The following is a 15700-nucleotide window of genomic DNA, read 5'->3' as shown; positions in this document are numbered from 1 at the left end:
CCAGTTCTAGGGGATCTGGTACCCTCACACAGACATACATGCAGGAAAAAAAAAACTAATGTAAATAAAATGAGAATAAGTAAATTTTTTTTAAAAAAAGGCAGGCATGCTGGCATATGCCTTTGATCCCAGCACTCAGGAGACAGAGGCAGGTGGATCTCTGTAAGTTCAAGGCCAGCTTGGTCTACAGAGAGTGAGTTCCAGGACAGTCAGGGCTAAACAGAGAAACCTTATTTCATAAAACTAATAAATAAGGGCTGGAGAGATGGCTCAGTGGTTAAGAGCATTGCCTGCTCTTCCAAAGGTCCTGAGTTCAATTCCCGGCAACCACATGGTGGCTCACAACCATCTGTAATGAGGTCTGGGGCCCTTTTCTGGCCAGCTGGCATACACACAGACAGAATATTGTATACACAATAAATAAATAAATATTTTAAAAAAAACCTAATAAATAAACAAATAGTTTCCAGCAAGACAAATAAATAGTCTGTCCTAAAGGGTACTGGTGCACCTACAAAAGGACAAATGTTATTTGCAAATTATCTGAACTGCACACGTGGCATTTTTTAACAACAAAGGAGGTACACTGGTACTCTTCTACAGGAATGAATACAATTAAGGAAAAGAAGAGGAACGGCTGGGAAGATGCTTCAGCTGGTAAAAGCAGTCCAAGTTCAACCCCCAGAAGTCACATAAAACCAGGCACAGTGGCATTCATGTGAAACCCTAAGGGTAGGGGTGTCAGAGTCAGGCAGATTTCTTGGATTCCCTAGCTAGCCAGCCTAGCCTATTTGGCAAGCTCCAAACCAATGAAAGATCTATCTCAAAAACAGTGCCTACGGAACAGTACCTATGGTTATCCTCTGAGGACTAGGTGCACACATAAGAGGAGGTTGGGCCTGGCGCTGTGGGATGTCTTTGACACTGTGATAATGTGTTGCTCTCATTGGTTGATAAATAAAGCTGCTTTGGCCTACGGCAAGGCATGATAGAACTAGGTGGGAAATCCAAGCAGAGATACAGAAGAAGAAAGGCGGGTCTGAGAGACCAGCCACCCAAGGAACAACATACTAGCAGACTGCAACCACACTGCAATAATTAGATTAATAGAAATTTAAATGTAAGCGCTAGTTAATAATAAGTCTGAGCCATCAGCTAAGCATCTGTAAATAATATTAAGCCTCTGAGTGGTTATTTAGAAACTGGTGAGTGAGAGAGAAACCTCTGGTTATAAATGGTATACCAACGTGAGGCTCTCAAATTTCCACAGGGCCTGAGAAAGCTTTAAAAAGAAAAAAAAAAATAGGCAAACAGCTCCTTTAAGAGTTTCTGCAGAACAGTGAGCCTTTGAACAGCTAATACATTAAGTAGGAACAAAAACTAAGTAAAAATGCCTGCCACAGTGCAAGCATCAGTATTCTAGGGCTCTAGGAAAGGTTTAATGCAGTTCTTGATCAAGAACCTTTGACTGGGCTATGAGCTTTAGGCTAGATTTTCACAAACCAAAAAGCAGGCAGAGACAGTCACCAAAGCTGAGAGCAGAGGTCCATGTTGCTTAGCAGTTTAAAGGTCAAAAAGGCTAAAAGATACACAGTAAAAGAGGTCCATATGGAAAAACCTCTAAACAGGTTCCAGTGTATTTTACAATGTGCATAGGCTTACGAAAGAAATAAAAGGGTAGTGACAGTTAATAGAAAGGAATAAATAGTTTTAAAAAATAATATAATAAAGTCTATTTGTTGTTTTTTTTGAGACAGGGATTCTCTATAGCTTTTTTTTTCCAGCCAGTCCTGAAATTTGCTCTGTAGACTAGTCTGGCCTCAAACTTACAGAGATCCACCTGCCTCTGCCTCCTGACTGCTAGGATTAAAGGTGTGCACCACCACCATCAGGCATTATAGTAAGTCTTTAAAGAGAGAAATAAAATAATTTTTAAAAAAGCCACCCAAAGATGGGAAATACATAGGGAGTCTGGATCTTGTATGCTAGTATGTTGATTTTAAATTTTTTGATGGCTGATGGGCAAGAGACAGCTGCTGGGAGACATGAGACTGACTGAAAGAGAAAATGAAAAATATACCAACCTAGATATTTTAAAAGTACCTTAACTTTAAAACAAAAATTAAAAACTATATTTGGGAAATGGAACTTAAAAGACGATTGCTTTAGAGAAGCAGTCTTGCTTTTGTTTCCATAGGAAACAAGAGGCTATGAATTCGTTCCAGCTTAAGATGGAACAGTTTTGATCAAGGGAGCTCTCCTGAACCTTGACAGGTGATATCTATCAACAAAGGTTATAGATGGTCATACCAGGACTTGGCCATTATCTCAGTTTATCTCAGGGACCCTAAAGATGCTTCATCCACAGACAGCAGGAAGCAGTTTGGAGAAAACAATGTCAACATTCCCAAGAGTTGGGGGATATGGATGGTATTTGGTTATTTTGTGGGTTATTGATGTTTGTTATATTTAGGGGAATATTTAGGGGAAAAAGACAACTATTAATCTCAAAATAATTTACATTGATATGGATTTTGTTTACTGATATAAATTTAAAGTCAATTTTGTTATACTGTATGTGTATTTCTACTCTTGTTTAAGGTATTATGTTTATGAAGATCATTTAAAAATGTAATTTATAGTTAAAAATACAAATTAATAGTCATATATATAATAGTCAATCTTATAGCCATATTAGTTTTTTTAGGTATACAAAGATATATTTCAATCAGGTAGGTAATCTTCAAACACTTCAAAGACCTACAGAATATGGCATTTAAAATGTTTTAAGAACTTAGACTTTTCTCAGCAATGAGACATATCTGCTCCTGGAAGCACCAGTTACTTCAAAGACAGTGATGGGAATCAAACTCATTATGGAGCTTCTTTCAACATAGCAAGACCAGCCATTTGGGCAAGAAACTGCTCTTGCCTAGACTGCTTGACAGTATGCTGTATGAACTGGACATGCAGAACCCACAGAAAAGTGACTGTTAAATTTTGCCAAAACAAGGAAGAATGGTCGTTCAGGGTTCCTGCTTCACAAAAGAAACTACCAGACATTCCACAGGACACAGAGGAAAGCAACTGATGAACTTTGCCAAAATAGAAGAAACAGTCCTTCAAATTTCCTGCTTCACTGAAAAGTCTGCCAGACACTCTAGGCCTGCAGGCTGAAGATGGATGCCCCAATGTTACAGAAAAACTTTGGGTGACTGTCCAGGCAGTCAGATATCTCTGCCACTTCTAGAGTTTTGGAAGTTGCTTGTTATACACTTCTTGTTTACTCAGATAATATTATATCCTTCTGGGGTCTTTGATGGAGTTGAGGACTAGATAGTTATAGTTTTTCCTTAGTTATAATAAAAGACAAATTAGATATGAAACTTTAGATTCACAAAGACAGGATAGATAATGGAGCATTTAATTTTGTCAAATACATATAGATTAAATATTGTAACTGTAATTCTTGCTTGATAACTGTTCGTCATATATAATTTTACTATGTTAAAGTTAAAACCTTCATTTTTGATTAGACAGAAAGGGGGAAATGCTGTGGGGTGTATTTCTGTATGCTATGAAAATGTGTTGCTCTCATTGGTTGAGAGATGAAGTGTGTTTGGCATATGGCAAGGCAGAATAGAGCCAGATAAAAATCCAAGCAGAGATATAGGAGAAGAAAGGCAGAGTCTGAGAAACACCATTCAGTCACCCAAGGAACATGCCAGCAGACTGGGAATCTCCCAGCCATGTGGCAATACTTAGATTAATAGAAATGGGTTAATTTAAAGGTAATCTAGCTAGTAATAAGCCTGAGCCATTGGCCAAGCATCTGTAAGTAATATTAAGCTTGTGAGTGCTTATTTGGGAACTGGCAGATGGGAGACAAACTTGTGATTACAGTCTGGAGAAACGGCTCAGCAGTTGAGAGCACAGGCAGCTCTCCCAGAGGACCTGGTTAAATTCCCAGCACCCACATGGCAGTTCACAACTATCTGTAACTCCAGTTCCTAGGGATCTGACCTTCAGGTACTTGGCACATAAGTGGTACACAGACATACATGTAAGCAAAACACCCATACACATAGGATAAATTTAAAAGTAAAAACTAAATAAATAAAAAGAGGAGAGAGGTGGGCAGCTGGTGGCGCATGCCTTTAATCTCAGCACTCAGAAGGCAGAGGCAGGCGGATCTCTGTGAGTTCAGGGCCAGCCTGGTCTACAAGAGCTAGTTCCAGGACAGGCTCTAAAACTACAGCGAGACCCTGTCTCAAAAACCCAAGAGAGAATGAGAGAGGGGGGGGGGGGGGGGGGGGGGGGGGGGGGGGGGGGGGGGGGGGAATGGTAGCCGCTAAATAGTTAGCAGCTGTAGCAGTTATGGGAGAGGAGGCTAAGGTTCAAATCTAAACCATGCTGTGATACTTTTTAACACACTTCCAGCTTGATCTTTATCTTCCATATTCCATTTTCTCCACCTCTCACATGAATAAATTAAAGGTCATTGTCTTATTTAATAAAACCATACTATATAGCTGGGCATAGAGGTGGACACCTGTAATTCTAGCATGAAGGAGCTGAAAGCAGGAGGATCAGGAGTTCAAGGCCACCTTAGGCTACACAGTGTGGTTGACGCTAGTTTAGGCTACAAAAGACTCGGTGTCGAGGGGGAGCAATGGCTTATAAAGATGGCTCAGCAGTTTAAGGCACTTGTTACCAAGCCTGACAACCTAAGTTCAAGTTCTGGGACGCATGTGATACAGGGAGAGAATTAACTCCACTCCTGCAGGCTGTTCTCTAGTAATATCGAAACTTGCACTGTGCCACATGCAGAGGCAGAGTCACACATGCACACACATGCGCACACACATGCACACACATACACTAAGTGTAATTTTTAAAATAATGAAAAATTAAATAAATACTACCTTTTGAAAAGAAAAGGCTTCGACTTGTATATGTTCTAAAAATCTATGTTGTTATATACTCCAGTATTACTATAGTAGCTGTTTGATTGTAAATTGTTCTTTTTCTCTTTTTTTTCTTTTCTTCTTTTTTTTTTGGGAGGGGGTGGTTTTTTGAAACAAAGTTTATCTGTGTAGCCCCAACTGTCCTGGAACTCAACTCTGTAATCCAGGCTAGCCTCAAATTTATAGATCCATCAGCCTCTACCTCCCGAGTGCTGGGATTAAAGGCACCACTACTGTCCAGCTAGTTTTGATTTTTCTACCCTCAGATGAGCAAGAAACAGCTCTATGACAGGGGGGAAAAAAAAACAAGCAAACAAGGACAGACATGGATCTGCGGAAAAGCAATTGTGACCTGAGCCCTTTAGGCACAATTATCCAGCTACGCTTGTTCTTAAGATTCATCCTAACTCAGGCAACATATAAAAACTTTTCCATTAAAAATAAGAAGTAAAAATAAGTCACACTTACCATTCTGTGTAAGTTTACTCGAAAATTCATGTTGTCATCATGTAAAAATGCATTGGCATACTGATCCTAATAAAAACAGAAAAGTACGATCTGAGAAGTGTATTTAGGAAGCTCAGCTGGGCATGGCGGCACATGCTTGAAATACTCAGCACTTGGGAGTGGAGACAGGAGGATCAGAAATTTAAGTCATCCTGAACTATATATATATATATATAGTCAGTTTAATCTCAATCTAGGCTGCATGAGACCCTGTGGAAAGACAGAAATACAATAGAGAGAGAACAAGAAAGACAGAAGGAAAGGGGCTGGTGAGATACTCAGTGGATAAAGACATCTGCCACCAAACTTTACAACTGAGCTTGATCCTTGCAACCCACATGGTGGAAACTGATCCCTAAAACACATGTATTTGTAATCCACAACACTGTTCTCTGACCTCTATATGCAAGGCTAGACACACAGATACACATAAATAAATAAATAAATAAATAAATAAATAAAATTTAAAAGACTAAAGAAAAAATGGTGTGGAGGCGGAGCAGAAGGGAGAGACAAGAAGTAAAAAGGGAGAGACAGAGGAAGGTGGGAATAAAGGAAAGCAGGCAAGCAAGCAGGCAGACATGAATGGATGCATTTGTAATCTATCATACAAAATCCTCCCTCTTTTCTTCCTGCCAACCCAAAACAAGGTCTCTAGCCTAGGCTGGCCTCCAACTCCCTATGAAGTTAAGAATAGCCGCTAATCTTCCTGTCTTTACCTCTGCTTCTGAGTGCTGAGATTATAGGAGTACCAGTTTATGCAAAGGAAGAAACTGAATCCCAGATTTGGTCATGCTAAGCAAGTGTTTGGCCAATTGAATTACATTCTCAGTCCAAATCCTTGGACCTTTATAAACTACTTTCAGGATCCATGGGAGAGTTAATGTAATAAGTCTAGAGCCTTTACATCAACCCCTTACTTAAGCCATAAAATTGAGTAAAATTTCCCAGTATGTCTTTAGTGGATCGAAGATCTCTGGGAAAATTAAATACAATAAAATATTAAAATCCAGGGGCTTGAGAGGAATCTGTTTTCCTAGTCTCGCTTCCTTCCCATCTGCCCAAGGAGTCAGCTGTGCTTGTGACAGCTTGGAGGCTCTCACAGGGGCAGAGGATACACGTGCAGACGCCACATGAGGCTCCCGGAATGAGGAGGCCTGTGCTCTGCTGGGAGTGAGCTCAGCGCAGCAGGAAATAACTGCTATGCTGGCAGCACTGAAGCAGACAAGACCCCATCTCTCCCTGCCTTCGAAAGACTGGTGGAAAAATCAGCTCTTCTCACAGAAGATTGGAAATAAGCATCCCCTGGCCCTCTCCCAACATCTTCCTGAGATCTGACATGCCTACAGACTCCAATTACAGGGACTGTTACAATTTGTGAAGAACAACTCCTTTAGGGATTTTCTTTGAATGTTTGTGAAAAGCAGTTGTAGGAGGCCCATTGCTGATAGGCAGTTCTTCTAGCAGCAGCTCCCCTAGCCTTGTGAGAAGAGCTCATCTGCCCACAGAATGCAGAAAGTGAATGTGTGAGACCACTGCACCCTGTGGACTACCTTGGCTGCTGTCTTAAAAAACAAACAAGGGAAAGGAGTCCTAACAGGAGAGGCAGCAGTTATAAATTTAGCTCTAATCTAGCTCAAGTCCCACCATCTTTGGGAGTCGCCGCTAGCTAAACCAGGCAAAAGGGCCTTCTCACAAAGAGTGACCTTTCCACAGCTGACTGGCTTTCAAATCACTGATGAGCCATCCTCCGTGTGTGTCTACAAGGGTGTCCTCCAAGAGGTTAGACTAAGGAACTGAAGACTCACCCTAAATGTGTCTGCTACTACCCCGTGGGCTAAGGACTCAATTTGAACAAGAGGAGAAAATAGAGAAAGCCTACTTGATAGACACCAGTGTTTGTCTCTTTCTGCTTCCTAACCAGTGCCCTGAAAAGGCTGCTGCAGGTCCCCACAGGCATGTCTGCTCTGCTGTGGTGGACTAGGTCACCTCAGACTAGGAGTCAAAAGAAAGTCTCAAGTTCCTTTTTTAAAATCAAATTGTGTATGTGTGTGTGTGTGTGCGCGTGCGCGCGCGCGAGTGAGTGCGCATATCCACCACAGTATGCATGTGGAGGTCAGAGAACAGTTTGCAAGAGTTGGTGAGCTCTCTTCTTCCATCATGTGGCTCCGAGGGATCAAACTCATGTCATCAGGCTCAGTAGCAGGGCCTTTACCAACTGAACAATCTCGCCCACATGTAGATTCTACTTATCTGGAATTAGGCCACAAAAATGAGAAAAGTAACTCATACACACCTTTTCTTACATCAATTCTTGTTCACCACCAAAATGTAACCATTCTCCTCTATTTTTCTTGTACTCCTATACCCCAGGATATTTTAGCTCCTTTTAAAACTTACTAAACACAAAAGACACAACACAGCTCCTCCAGAGGGAAAAGGTTGGCTTTCTAGAAAGTTTTAAATCTCTTGGTTAGAATTGCTAAGGACCAAAACACAGATGGGTATAGCTCAGTACAGTCCTGTGTAGTATGCATCAAGTCCTGGGTTCCGTCCCAGCACTCCATAAAACCAGGCATGACGGGACACAGTGTGCCGGTAATTCTACTCAGAGGAATAAGAAGTTCAAGGTTATCCATAACTACATAGGAAGTTCAAGAGCAGCCTGGACTATAACAGACCCTCCGTCTTTAAAAAAGGGGGATGTCTGGAGAACCATCCAGAACCATCCATTCTATTCTCAACTATCATAGTTACTTTATCAATATTGTTTAGTTTTGTTTGAAATAGGGTCTCATGTATTCCCAGGCTGGCCTCAAACTCACTATTACATTCAAGGAAAGCCTTGAAATGCTAATCTTCCTGGCTCCACCTCCAGAGTGCTGTGCCACGCCAGGATGTTTTTATGTGGTATTGGGAATCAAAGCCAGGGCTTCACAAACGCTAGGTAAGCACTCTACCAAAGGCTACATTTCCCAGCATCTCAAAGTTCACTACTAATTCATCTAATGCTAACTGAGTCTATGTGTGCTAGATAACGAGAACACAGTGGTGATGAAAGCAAAGGCCCTGTTACCAAAGCTCAATTCTGGAGGAAGGAGATGGACAACACAAAGGACCCTCGAGTCATGTGAAAGGAGCAGGTGAGCAGAAAAGAGCATTCTAGAAGGAACCAACTTACACCCAAAGGTCCCATTAAGACCTACCTCTGCAATACATGTAAGGATAATCAGACAGAGTTTGCCGCTATGAAGCCTGTGTTCATCTGTAAAGCAAAAAAAAAAATTTAAATCTTCTCTATACATAATCCAAATCACATAATGAATAGAGAACAAAGATGTCAATCATGAAGAGGAGTATTGCACAGAAGTCATGAATGAAGGCTAGGAGATAGTTCAGTCAGTAAAGCACTGCCTTGCAACCATGAGGACTTCGATTCAATTTTATATAAAAAGCCTGTGATACACACTTGTAATCCCAGCTCTGGGGAGACAGAAAAAACAGGATCCCTGAAACTTGCTGGCCAGCCAGCTTTACCTACTTAATCTCAAAAAAAAAAAAAAAAATAGGTGACTAGAACCTGAGGAATGACACCCAAGGTTGCCTCTACACACACACACACACACACACACACACACACACACACACACACGCTGCATCTGTATACAGTTAACACACACACTCATGAATCAGAATCAAGGTGGTACTAAATTAAGTCTTGCTTCCCTCCTAGGCAAAGAAAAATAGTTTGTTTATCCTGATAGCCTGTAAAGTATCTGTCCAAGATGTATTCCTATAATCATTCCTATTATCATGCCCATGCCTTTTCTTTCAGTTAAATCCAGAGCCTTACATGTGGTAAGCAAGAGCTCCACACCAAACCATACTCCCGTGGTGCGGGACAATTCTGTATTCTGTCAATTATGTTTTCAATGAATGCTGATTGGCCAGTAGCCAGGCAGGAAGTATAGGTGGAACAACCAGACAGGAAGTAGAAGCGGGGCAATGAGAACAGGAGAATCCTAGGAAGGAGAAAGCTCTTCCTGCAGGCCTGCCCAGACACTGAAGGAGGAAGATGTGACCTGCCCCGCCAAAAAAGGTACCAAGCCATGTGGCTAACATAGATAAGATAATAGGTTAATATAAGTTATAAGAGCTAATATGAAGCCTAAGTTAATGGGTCAATCAGTTTATCATTAATATAGACCTTTGTGTGATTTTCTCTGGGGCATAACGACTGCAGGAACTGGGCAGGACAGACACCCCAACAAGCAGGCCCTCATGTTACACTCCCCAACCCTAGTGCCTATTTTAAAAATCTAATAGATTTCTCTTTAAGGTAACAACACCAAAGACACAAGTACCAAGGATTTTTAAAGAACTTTAAAAGCAAAACCAAAACAAAGGGATGAAAACATAAAATTCTAGAAAAGGAACAGGAAGGAATGACTGAGGAAGCAGCTTCAATAACATAATGACATGTTTTTAAAGTTGAGCAGCAGGTTCTCATTTGTTTCACTACTATACTATTTAGTTTATGATGCTTCACAATATACCAACCAGCATAGGGTGCTGCAAAGATGGCTCAGAGGCTAAGAGTGTGATAGAGTAAAAATGAGCCACATAAAAATGAAAAATTCAGAGTCTAGATTCTATATATTATTGTGTTTTCTTTAAATTTTTTGACTGTGAAGGAGCTAAGTACAGAGAGACATTTCATTGTATCAGCTGCTAAGCTAAACCAGGACTTACTTTGCTCAACTGCCGACTGAGATGAACCTAGCATACAGGATACACCATGAGAGACCTGATTAACAGTGCCCCCCATACAACAGGAAGAAGTTTGGAGAGAAAAAACTATGCCCATATTTTCAAAATATTGTTTATAAATGTTCTTTTACATTTAAAGGGGGATATGATATAGATATGAATAATTTGCATTCGTATGGATTTTGCTTTATTGATATAAATTTAAGGTCAATCTTGTTATATGTATATTTCTGTTCTTGATTAAGATATTGTGATTATGTAATTCATTTAAAATGTATAATTAGGAAATATAGGTTGTTAATGGATAATCATTGATAATAGTCAAGCTTGTAGTCATGTTAGTTAGATTTTTAGCTATATAGAGATATATTTCAGTTAGATAGGCATTCTTCATATCTTTCAAAGACTACAGAATATGGCATTTAAAATGTTTTTAATAACTTAGGGCTTTTCATGACAATGAGACATGTCTGATCTTGGCAGCACCAAGCTACTTCAAGAGGAAGATGGGCATCAAAGAGGCTCCTTATGGAGTTGGTTAGCCATTTGGGCAAGAAACTGCTCTTGCCTGGACTGATGCATAAACTGGACATGAAGAACCCTCAGAGAGATGACTGCTGAACTTGTCTAAAGGTGAGATGATCCTTTGCTGTTCCTGATTCATGAGAGTCTATGAAACATTTTGCAGGGCACAGAAGAAAGTGACTGAACTGTCTTTGAAATTTCCTGCTTCATGGAAATGTCTGCTAGATACTATGGGCCTATAGGCTGAAGATGGATGCCCCAACAGTACAGAATAACTTTGGGTGACTGTCCAGGCAAGGAGATGTCTCTGTCATTTCTAGAGTTTTGGAAGCTGCTTACAACATACTTCCTGTTTACTTAAGTAATATTATATCCTTCTAGAGTCTTTGATGAAGAATTTATATAGTTTTCCTTAGTTATGATAAAAGAGAAAGTAGATATAAATATTGTAACTGTAATTCTTGCTTGATAACTGTTTTGTTATATGTAATTTGACTATGTTAAAGTTAAAGCCTTCCTTGATGTTTAAACAGAAAAAGGGGAAATGGTGTAGGAGGTTTTTCTGTCTATGTGTTGCTTTCATTGCTTGAATAAAGAAACTGCCTTGGCCTTTTGATAGGGTAGCACTTAGGTAGGCGGAGTGGACGGAACTGAATGCTGGAAAGAAGGGAGATGGAGAGTGTTGAAATAGGAGCGGCAGCAGGGCTGCGTCCCCAGCACCCCAGCCGCCTGCTAGCTTATGCCCGAAATAACAACACACAAATTGTATTCTTTTAAGCATTGCTTGCCCATTATATCTAGCCTCTTCTCGGCTAACTCTCGCACCTGGACTAGCCCATTTCTAATAATGTATGTAGCACCCCAAGGTGCGCTTACTGGGAAGATTCTAGCCTACGTCTATCCTGAGTCGGAGCTTCATCGCGTGTGCCCAGAAGTGCGAAGCAGGGCCTCTGCGCCAGAGAGCAGAGCCGTCGAGTCTGTCTGAGGAGTCTTACCTCACTTCCTCTTCCTCCTGTTTACTCCTCCCACCTATATTTTAACCTATCAGGGCAAGCAGTTTCTTTAATTAACCAATGAAATCAACAGATTGATATATGACACTCCCACATCAGGAGAGCCACCATGGAGCTGCCAGGTCAGATACGCTGAGTCTTTCCTGGTAAACCACAACCTCGTGGTGAACACAGATTAATAGAAATGGGTTAGATCAAGATGTGAGATAATGGGTCAGGCAGTGATTTAATTAATACAATTTCTGTGTGATTATTTTGGGTGTAAGCTAGCCAAGCTAGGTGGGAGGAAGAGCAGGCACACTCCTCCTGTTACAGAGTGTTCTTCCAAAGGACCAATGTTCAGTTTCCAGCATCCATGTTCTATCTCTGACACCCTCTTTGGGCACACCCATGCAACTCACCATACTTATACACATATATGCATACATTTACACAAAAAAATGAATAAATAAATCCAAAGAAAAGCATTTTACAGATGTCAATTAATACATACATTAGAAAAAAAGTATCTGAAAGCCAGGGATGGTAGTGACCACCTTTAATCCCAGCACTTTGATGGCAGAGAGAGCTGGATCTCTGAGTTCAAGGATCTCTGAGTTCTTGTCTACATAGTGTGAGTTCTAGGCCACTCAGAGCTACAGAGTAAGAACCTTTCTCAAACAAAGAAAAGAAAAAGATGTCTTGTCTGGGACAAAGAAAACATCAGCTCTACTGCTCTTAAGATCATAATGTGAAGCTGGGATCCGGTTTAGTGGTAGGGCATTTGGTCACCATGGATAAGGCTCTAGGTTCCATTCCCAGAACACAAAATACACACACACACACACACACACACACACACAATGATCATGAGATCCTGTAGCCAGGGCGTAGCACAGCAAGTCTTAGGTTAAGACAGGGGAAGAGATGGGCAAATGAAGCCATGGAACAGTCATTTTTTTTAAATAAACTATTCTGCATACCTAACCTTGCCCTTGCCATATTTAGACCTCCCACTGGCAAAAATATATTGCAGTCTACAGACACTGTGACCATACGTACTGGCTATTACTTAGTCTATAATTTGGACTTGTATTTATGAACCTGAAGTGACCAGGACAGAGGTTTACATAACTGTTAGAGCTAAAAATGCATTCCAAGAGCCTCAATTCACTGTGTTATATCAAGCAAAGCTTAAAAGTTCATTTTTCTGGGTCACATCCATACAATTTCTTTCTGCTGTAGTTGTTGCAATATTTGTAGAGAAAGGAACAGGCTACCCATTTCCATACAGAAGCAATAGCCTCAGGAAACTCAGATACACTAGAGTCTTGTTATCCTTGCCTGCCAGATCTCTCTTGCCAAGTCTCAGAGAACCAGTCACCTCAGCAGTTCCCAATGGACTGTTCTGTTAGGAGTTGGTGACCTGGAATACTTGCATGGAGTTAACCCTATGTTCTATGTTAGAAGATGGTGACCTGTAATAGCTGCATGGAGTTAACCCTATGTAGTAGCACTTACTCTTCAAAGAGTAACACGTGATACAAGAGGAAATGCCTAAGTTTCCAAGGCGGAGCTCTCCAATAATAGCTCACACAGTGTATGAACACAGCACACTTAGACTCATACACCCAGGCTCCTTTCGGCTCTGGCAAGTCTTAGTTTCCCATATTGCTCTTTCAGCTTTCCAATCTCTGTCTTTCAGTGTTTCCTCCTCACTCCAGAGCTCCTGAGCCTTCATTCCTTCCTTTCCAGAGCTCTTGAAAACCCTCACAACAGAAACCTGCTCACTTGGCAAACAAAAGCCTTCTGAAGTAAAAATCATGCCAAAAGGAGCCTAAGCCCACCTCAGAGGCTCTTAGGACACTCTCCTCACATAAAGTAAGGCAGCAAAAACAATCCATTTTTAACAATTTTTGGTCCTACAATAAAATTGACTTACAATATATGGAAATATGAAGTTATTCATAGACTATAAGTTAATAACTCAAGTGGGCATGGTAGTACACATATGTAATTCCAATACTTGTAAACAGACAGGAGGATCAAGAATTCAAGGCTAGGGGGCTGGAGAGATGGCTCAGTGGTTAAGAGCATTGCCTGCTCTTCCAAAGGTCCTGAGTTCAATTCCCAGCAACCACATGGTGGCTCACAACCATCTGTAATGAGGTCTGGTGCCCTCTTCTGGCCTTCAGGCATACACGCAGAAAGAATATTGTATACTAAAGAAATAAATATTTTAAAAAAAAAGAGTTCAAGGCTAGCCTCTACAACAGAACAAATAGAAGACCAACCTAGGATACCAGAGACAAAGAAAGAAACCAAGAGAGAGAAAGCAGGGAAGAGAGAGGAAGAGAAAGGAGAGAGAAGCTTTTTAAAGCAACAGGCTGTGGTAGTAGTCTGAATGAAAATGGCTCCCATTGGCCCACACGGAGTGGCACTATTAAGAGGTGTTAGAGTGGGTGTGGTCTTATTGGAGGAAGTGTGTTACTGGGGTGGGCTTTGAGATTTTAGATGGTCAGGCCAATCCCAGTGTCTCCCTCTTTCTTCCTGTTGCCTGCAGATCCAGATGTAGAACTCTCAGGTACTTCCCCAGCACCATGTCTGCCTGCATGCCTCCATGCTTTCCACCATGACAATAGATTAAACCTCTGAACTGTAAGCCAGCCCCAAAGAAATGTTTTCCTTTGGCTGGGTAGTGGTGGTGTACACCTTTAATCCCAACACTTGGGAGGCAGAGGCAGGCAGGTCTCTGTGAGTTTGAGGCCAGCCTGGTCTACAAAGTAAGTTCCAGGATAGCCAGGGAGAAACCCTGTCTTTGAAAAAAAAAAAATGTTTTTCTTTATAAGAGCTGCCGTGGTCATGTTGTTTCTTCACAGAAATAGAAACCCTAACTAAAACACCATGGCTTATGCAGAAACCAGTAACTGTCAAAGCATCAAAACTAAGTAATGGTAGAATACTTGACCTTAAATGGGACGGCTTTATCACCTGCTCCAAGGCCTAGGAAACGTCAGAGAAGAGGGAACAAAAAGAATGTAAGAGCCAGAAGATAGTCACGCGGCAAAAAAAGTGGCTTCTGGATATGACACAGCAATTACACCCATGAAATCACTGTATGTGGGGTTACATATACAAGACCTACCCAATATTGGGTATCAACATTTCACCTGAGGCCGGGCGGGTGGTGGCTTACGCCTTTAATCCCAGCACTTGGGAGGCAGAGGCAGGCGGATCTCTGTGAGTTCGAGACCAGCCTGGTCTACAAGAGCTAGTTCCAGGACAGGCTCCAAAACCACAGAGAAACCCTGTCTCAAAAAAACAAAAACAAAAAAAATAAAAATTCACCTGAGGACCCATCCTCCCTTCTGAGACTACTGGCGATTAACAGCTACTTGGGGAGGAATGTCATTTTCTTTAGTAGTGTAGCTATGGATAAGTTACTCTTGCTCCAGAAAATAGCCTCCCACCCACACTGAGCAAGAAACTTGTAATTAAACTCAGGAGGTGCTACAGATGGTCTCAACAATCATTGTTCTTTCAGAAGACATGACCTTGGTTCAGTTCCCAGCACTGACAGACAGCTCAAAAGTGTTCTTCATAACTCCAGCTCCAGGAGACCCAATACCTCCCAACCTCCACAGGCTGCTACACTACACATGTGGTTCATAAGCATGCGCTCAGGCACACATACACGTGAACATAAAACCAAACAGTATTTAAACTCAGTAGGCCACACACAAAAAGGAGTCATGAAAGTAGTACTGGGGGCTGGAAAGATGGCTCAGAGGTTAAGAACATTGCCTGCTCTTCCAAAGGTCCTGAGTTCAATTTCCAGCAACCACATGGTGGCTCACAACCATCTGTAATGGGGTTTGGTGCCCTCTTCTGGCCTGCAGACATAGACACAGACAGAATATTGTATACATAACAAATAAA

General features: G+C 41.3%; 1 protein-coding gene across 1 annotated transcript in view; it reads right to left on the bottom strand.

Moving 5' to 3' along the window:
• Positions 1–15700, bottom strand: part of Armh3 (armadillo like helical domain containing 3) — a 190533-nt gene that overhangs the window by 118372 nt on the left and 56461 nt on the right. The window contains exons 16-17 of the mRNA XM_050146060.1: positions 8681–8739; positions 5395–5501 (exon numbers count right to left, since the gene is read on the bottom strand). Of these exons, the coding sequence (XP_050002017.1) occupies positions 5395–5501; positions 8681–8739 (166 nt within the window). The remainder of the gene's footprint in view (positions 1–5394; positions 5502–8680; positions 8740–15700) is intronic.

Source organism: Alexandromys fortis, unplaced genomic scaffold (genome assembly GCF_014885135.2).
Source record: "Alexandromys fortis isolate MF-2015 unplaced genomic scaffold, M_Fortis_MF-2015_v1.1 scaffold_16, whole genome shotgun sequence".
NCBI lineage: Eukaryota > Metazoa > Chordata > Mammalia > Rodentia > Cricetidae > Alexandromys > Alexandromys fortis.
Note: the sequence above shows the minus strand (reverse complement) of the source record. Positions and strands in the feature narration are given on the sequence as shown.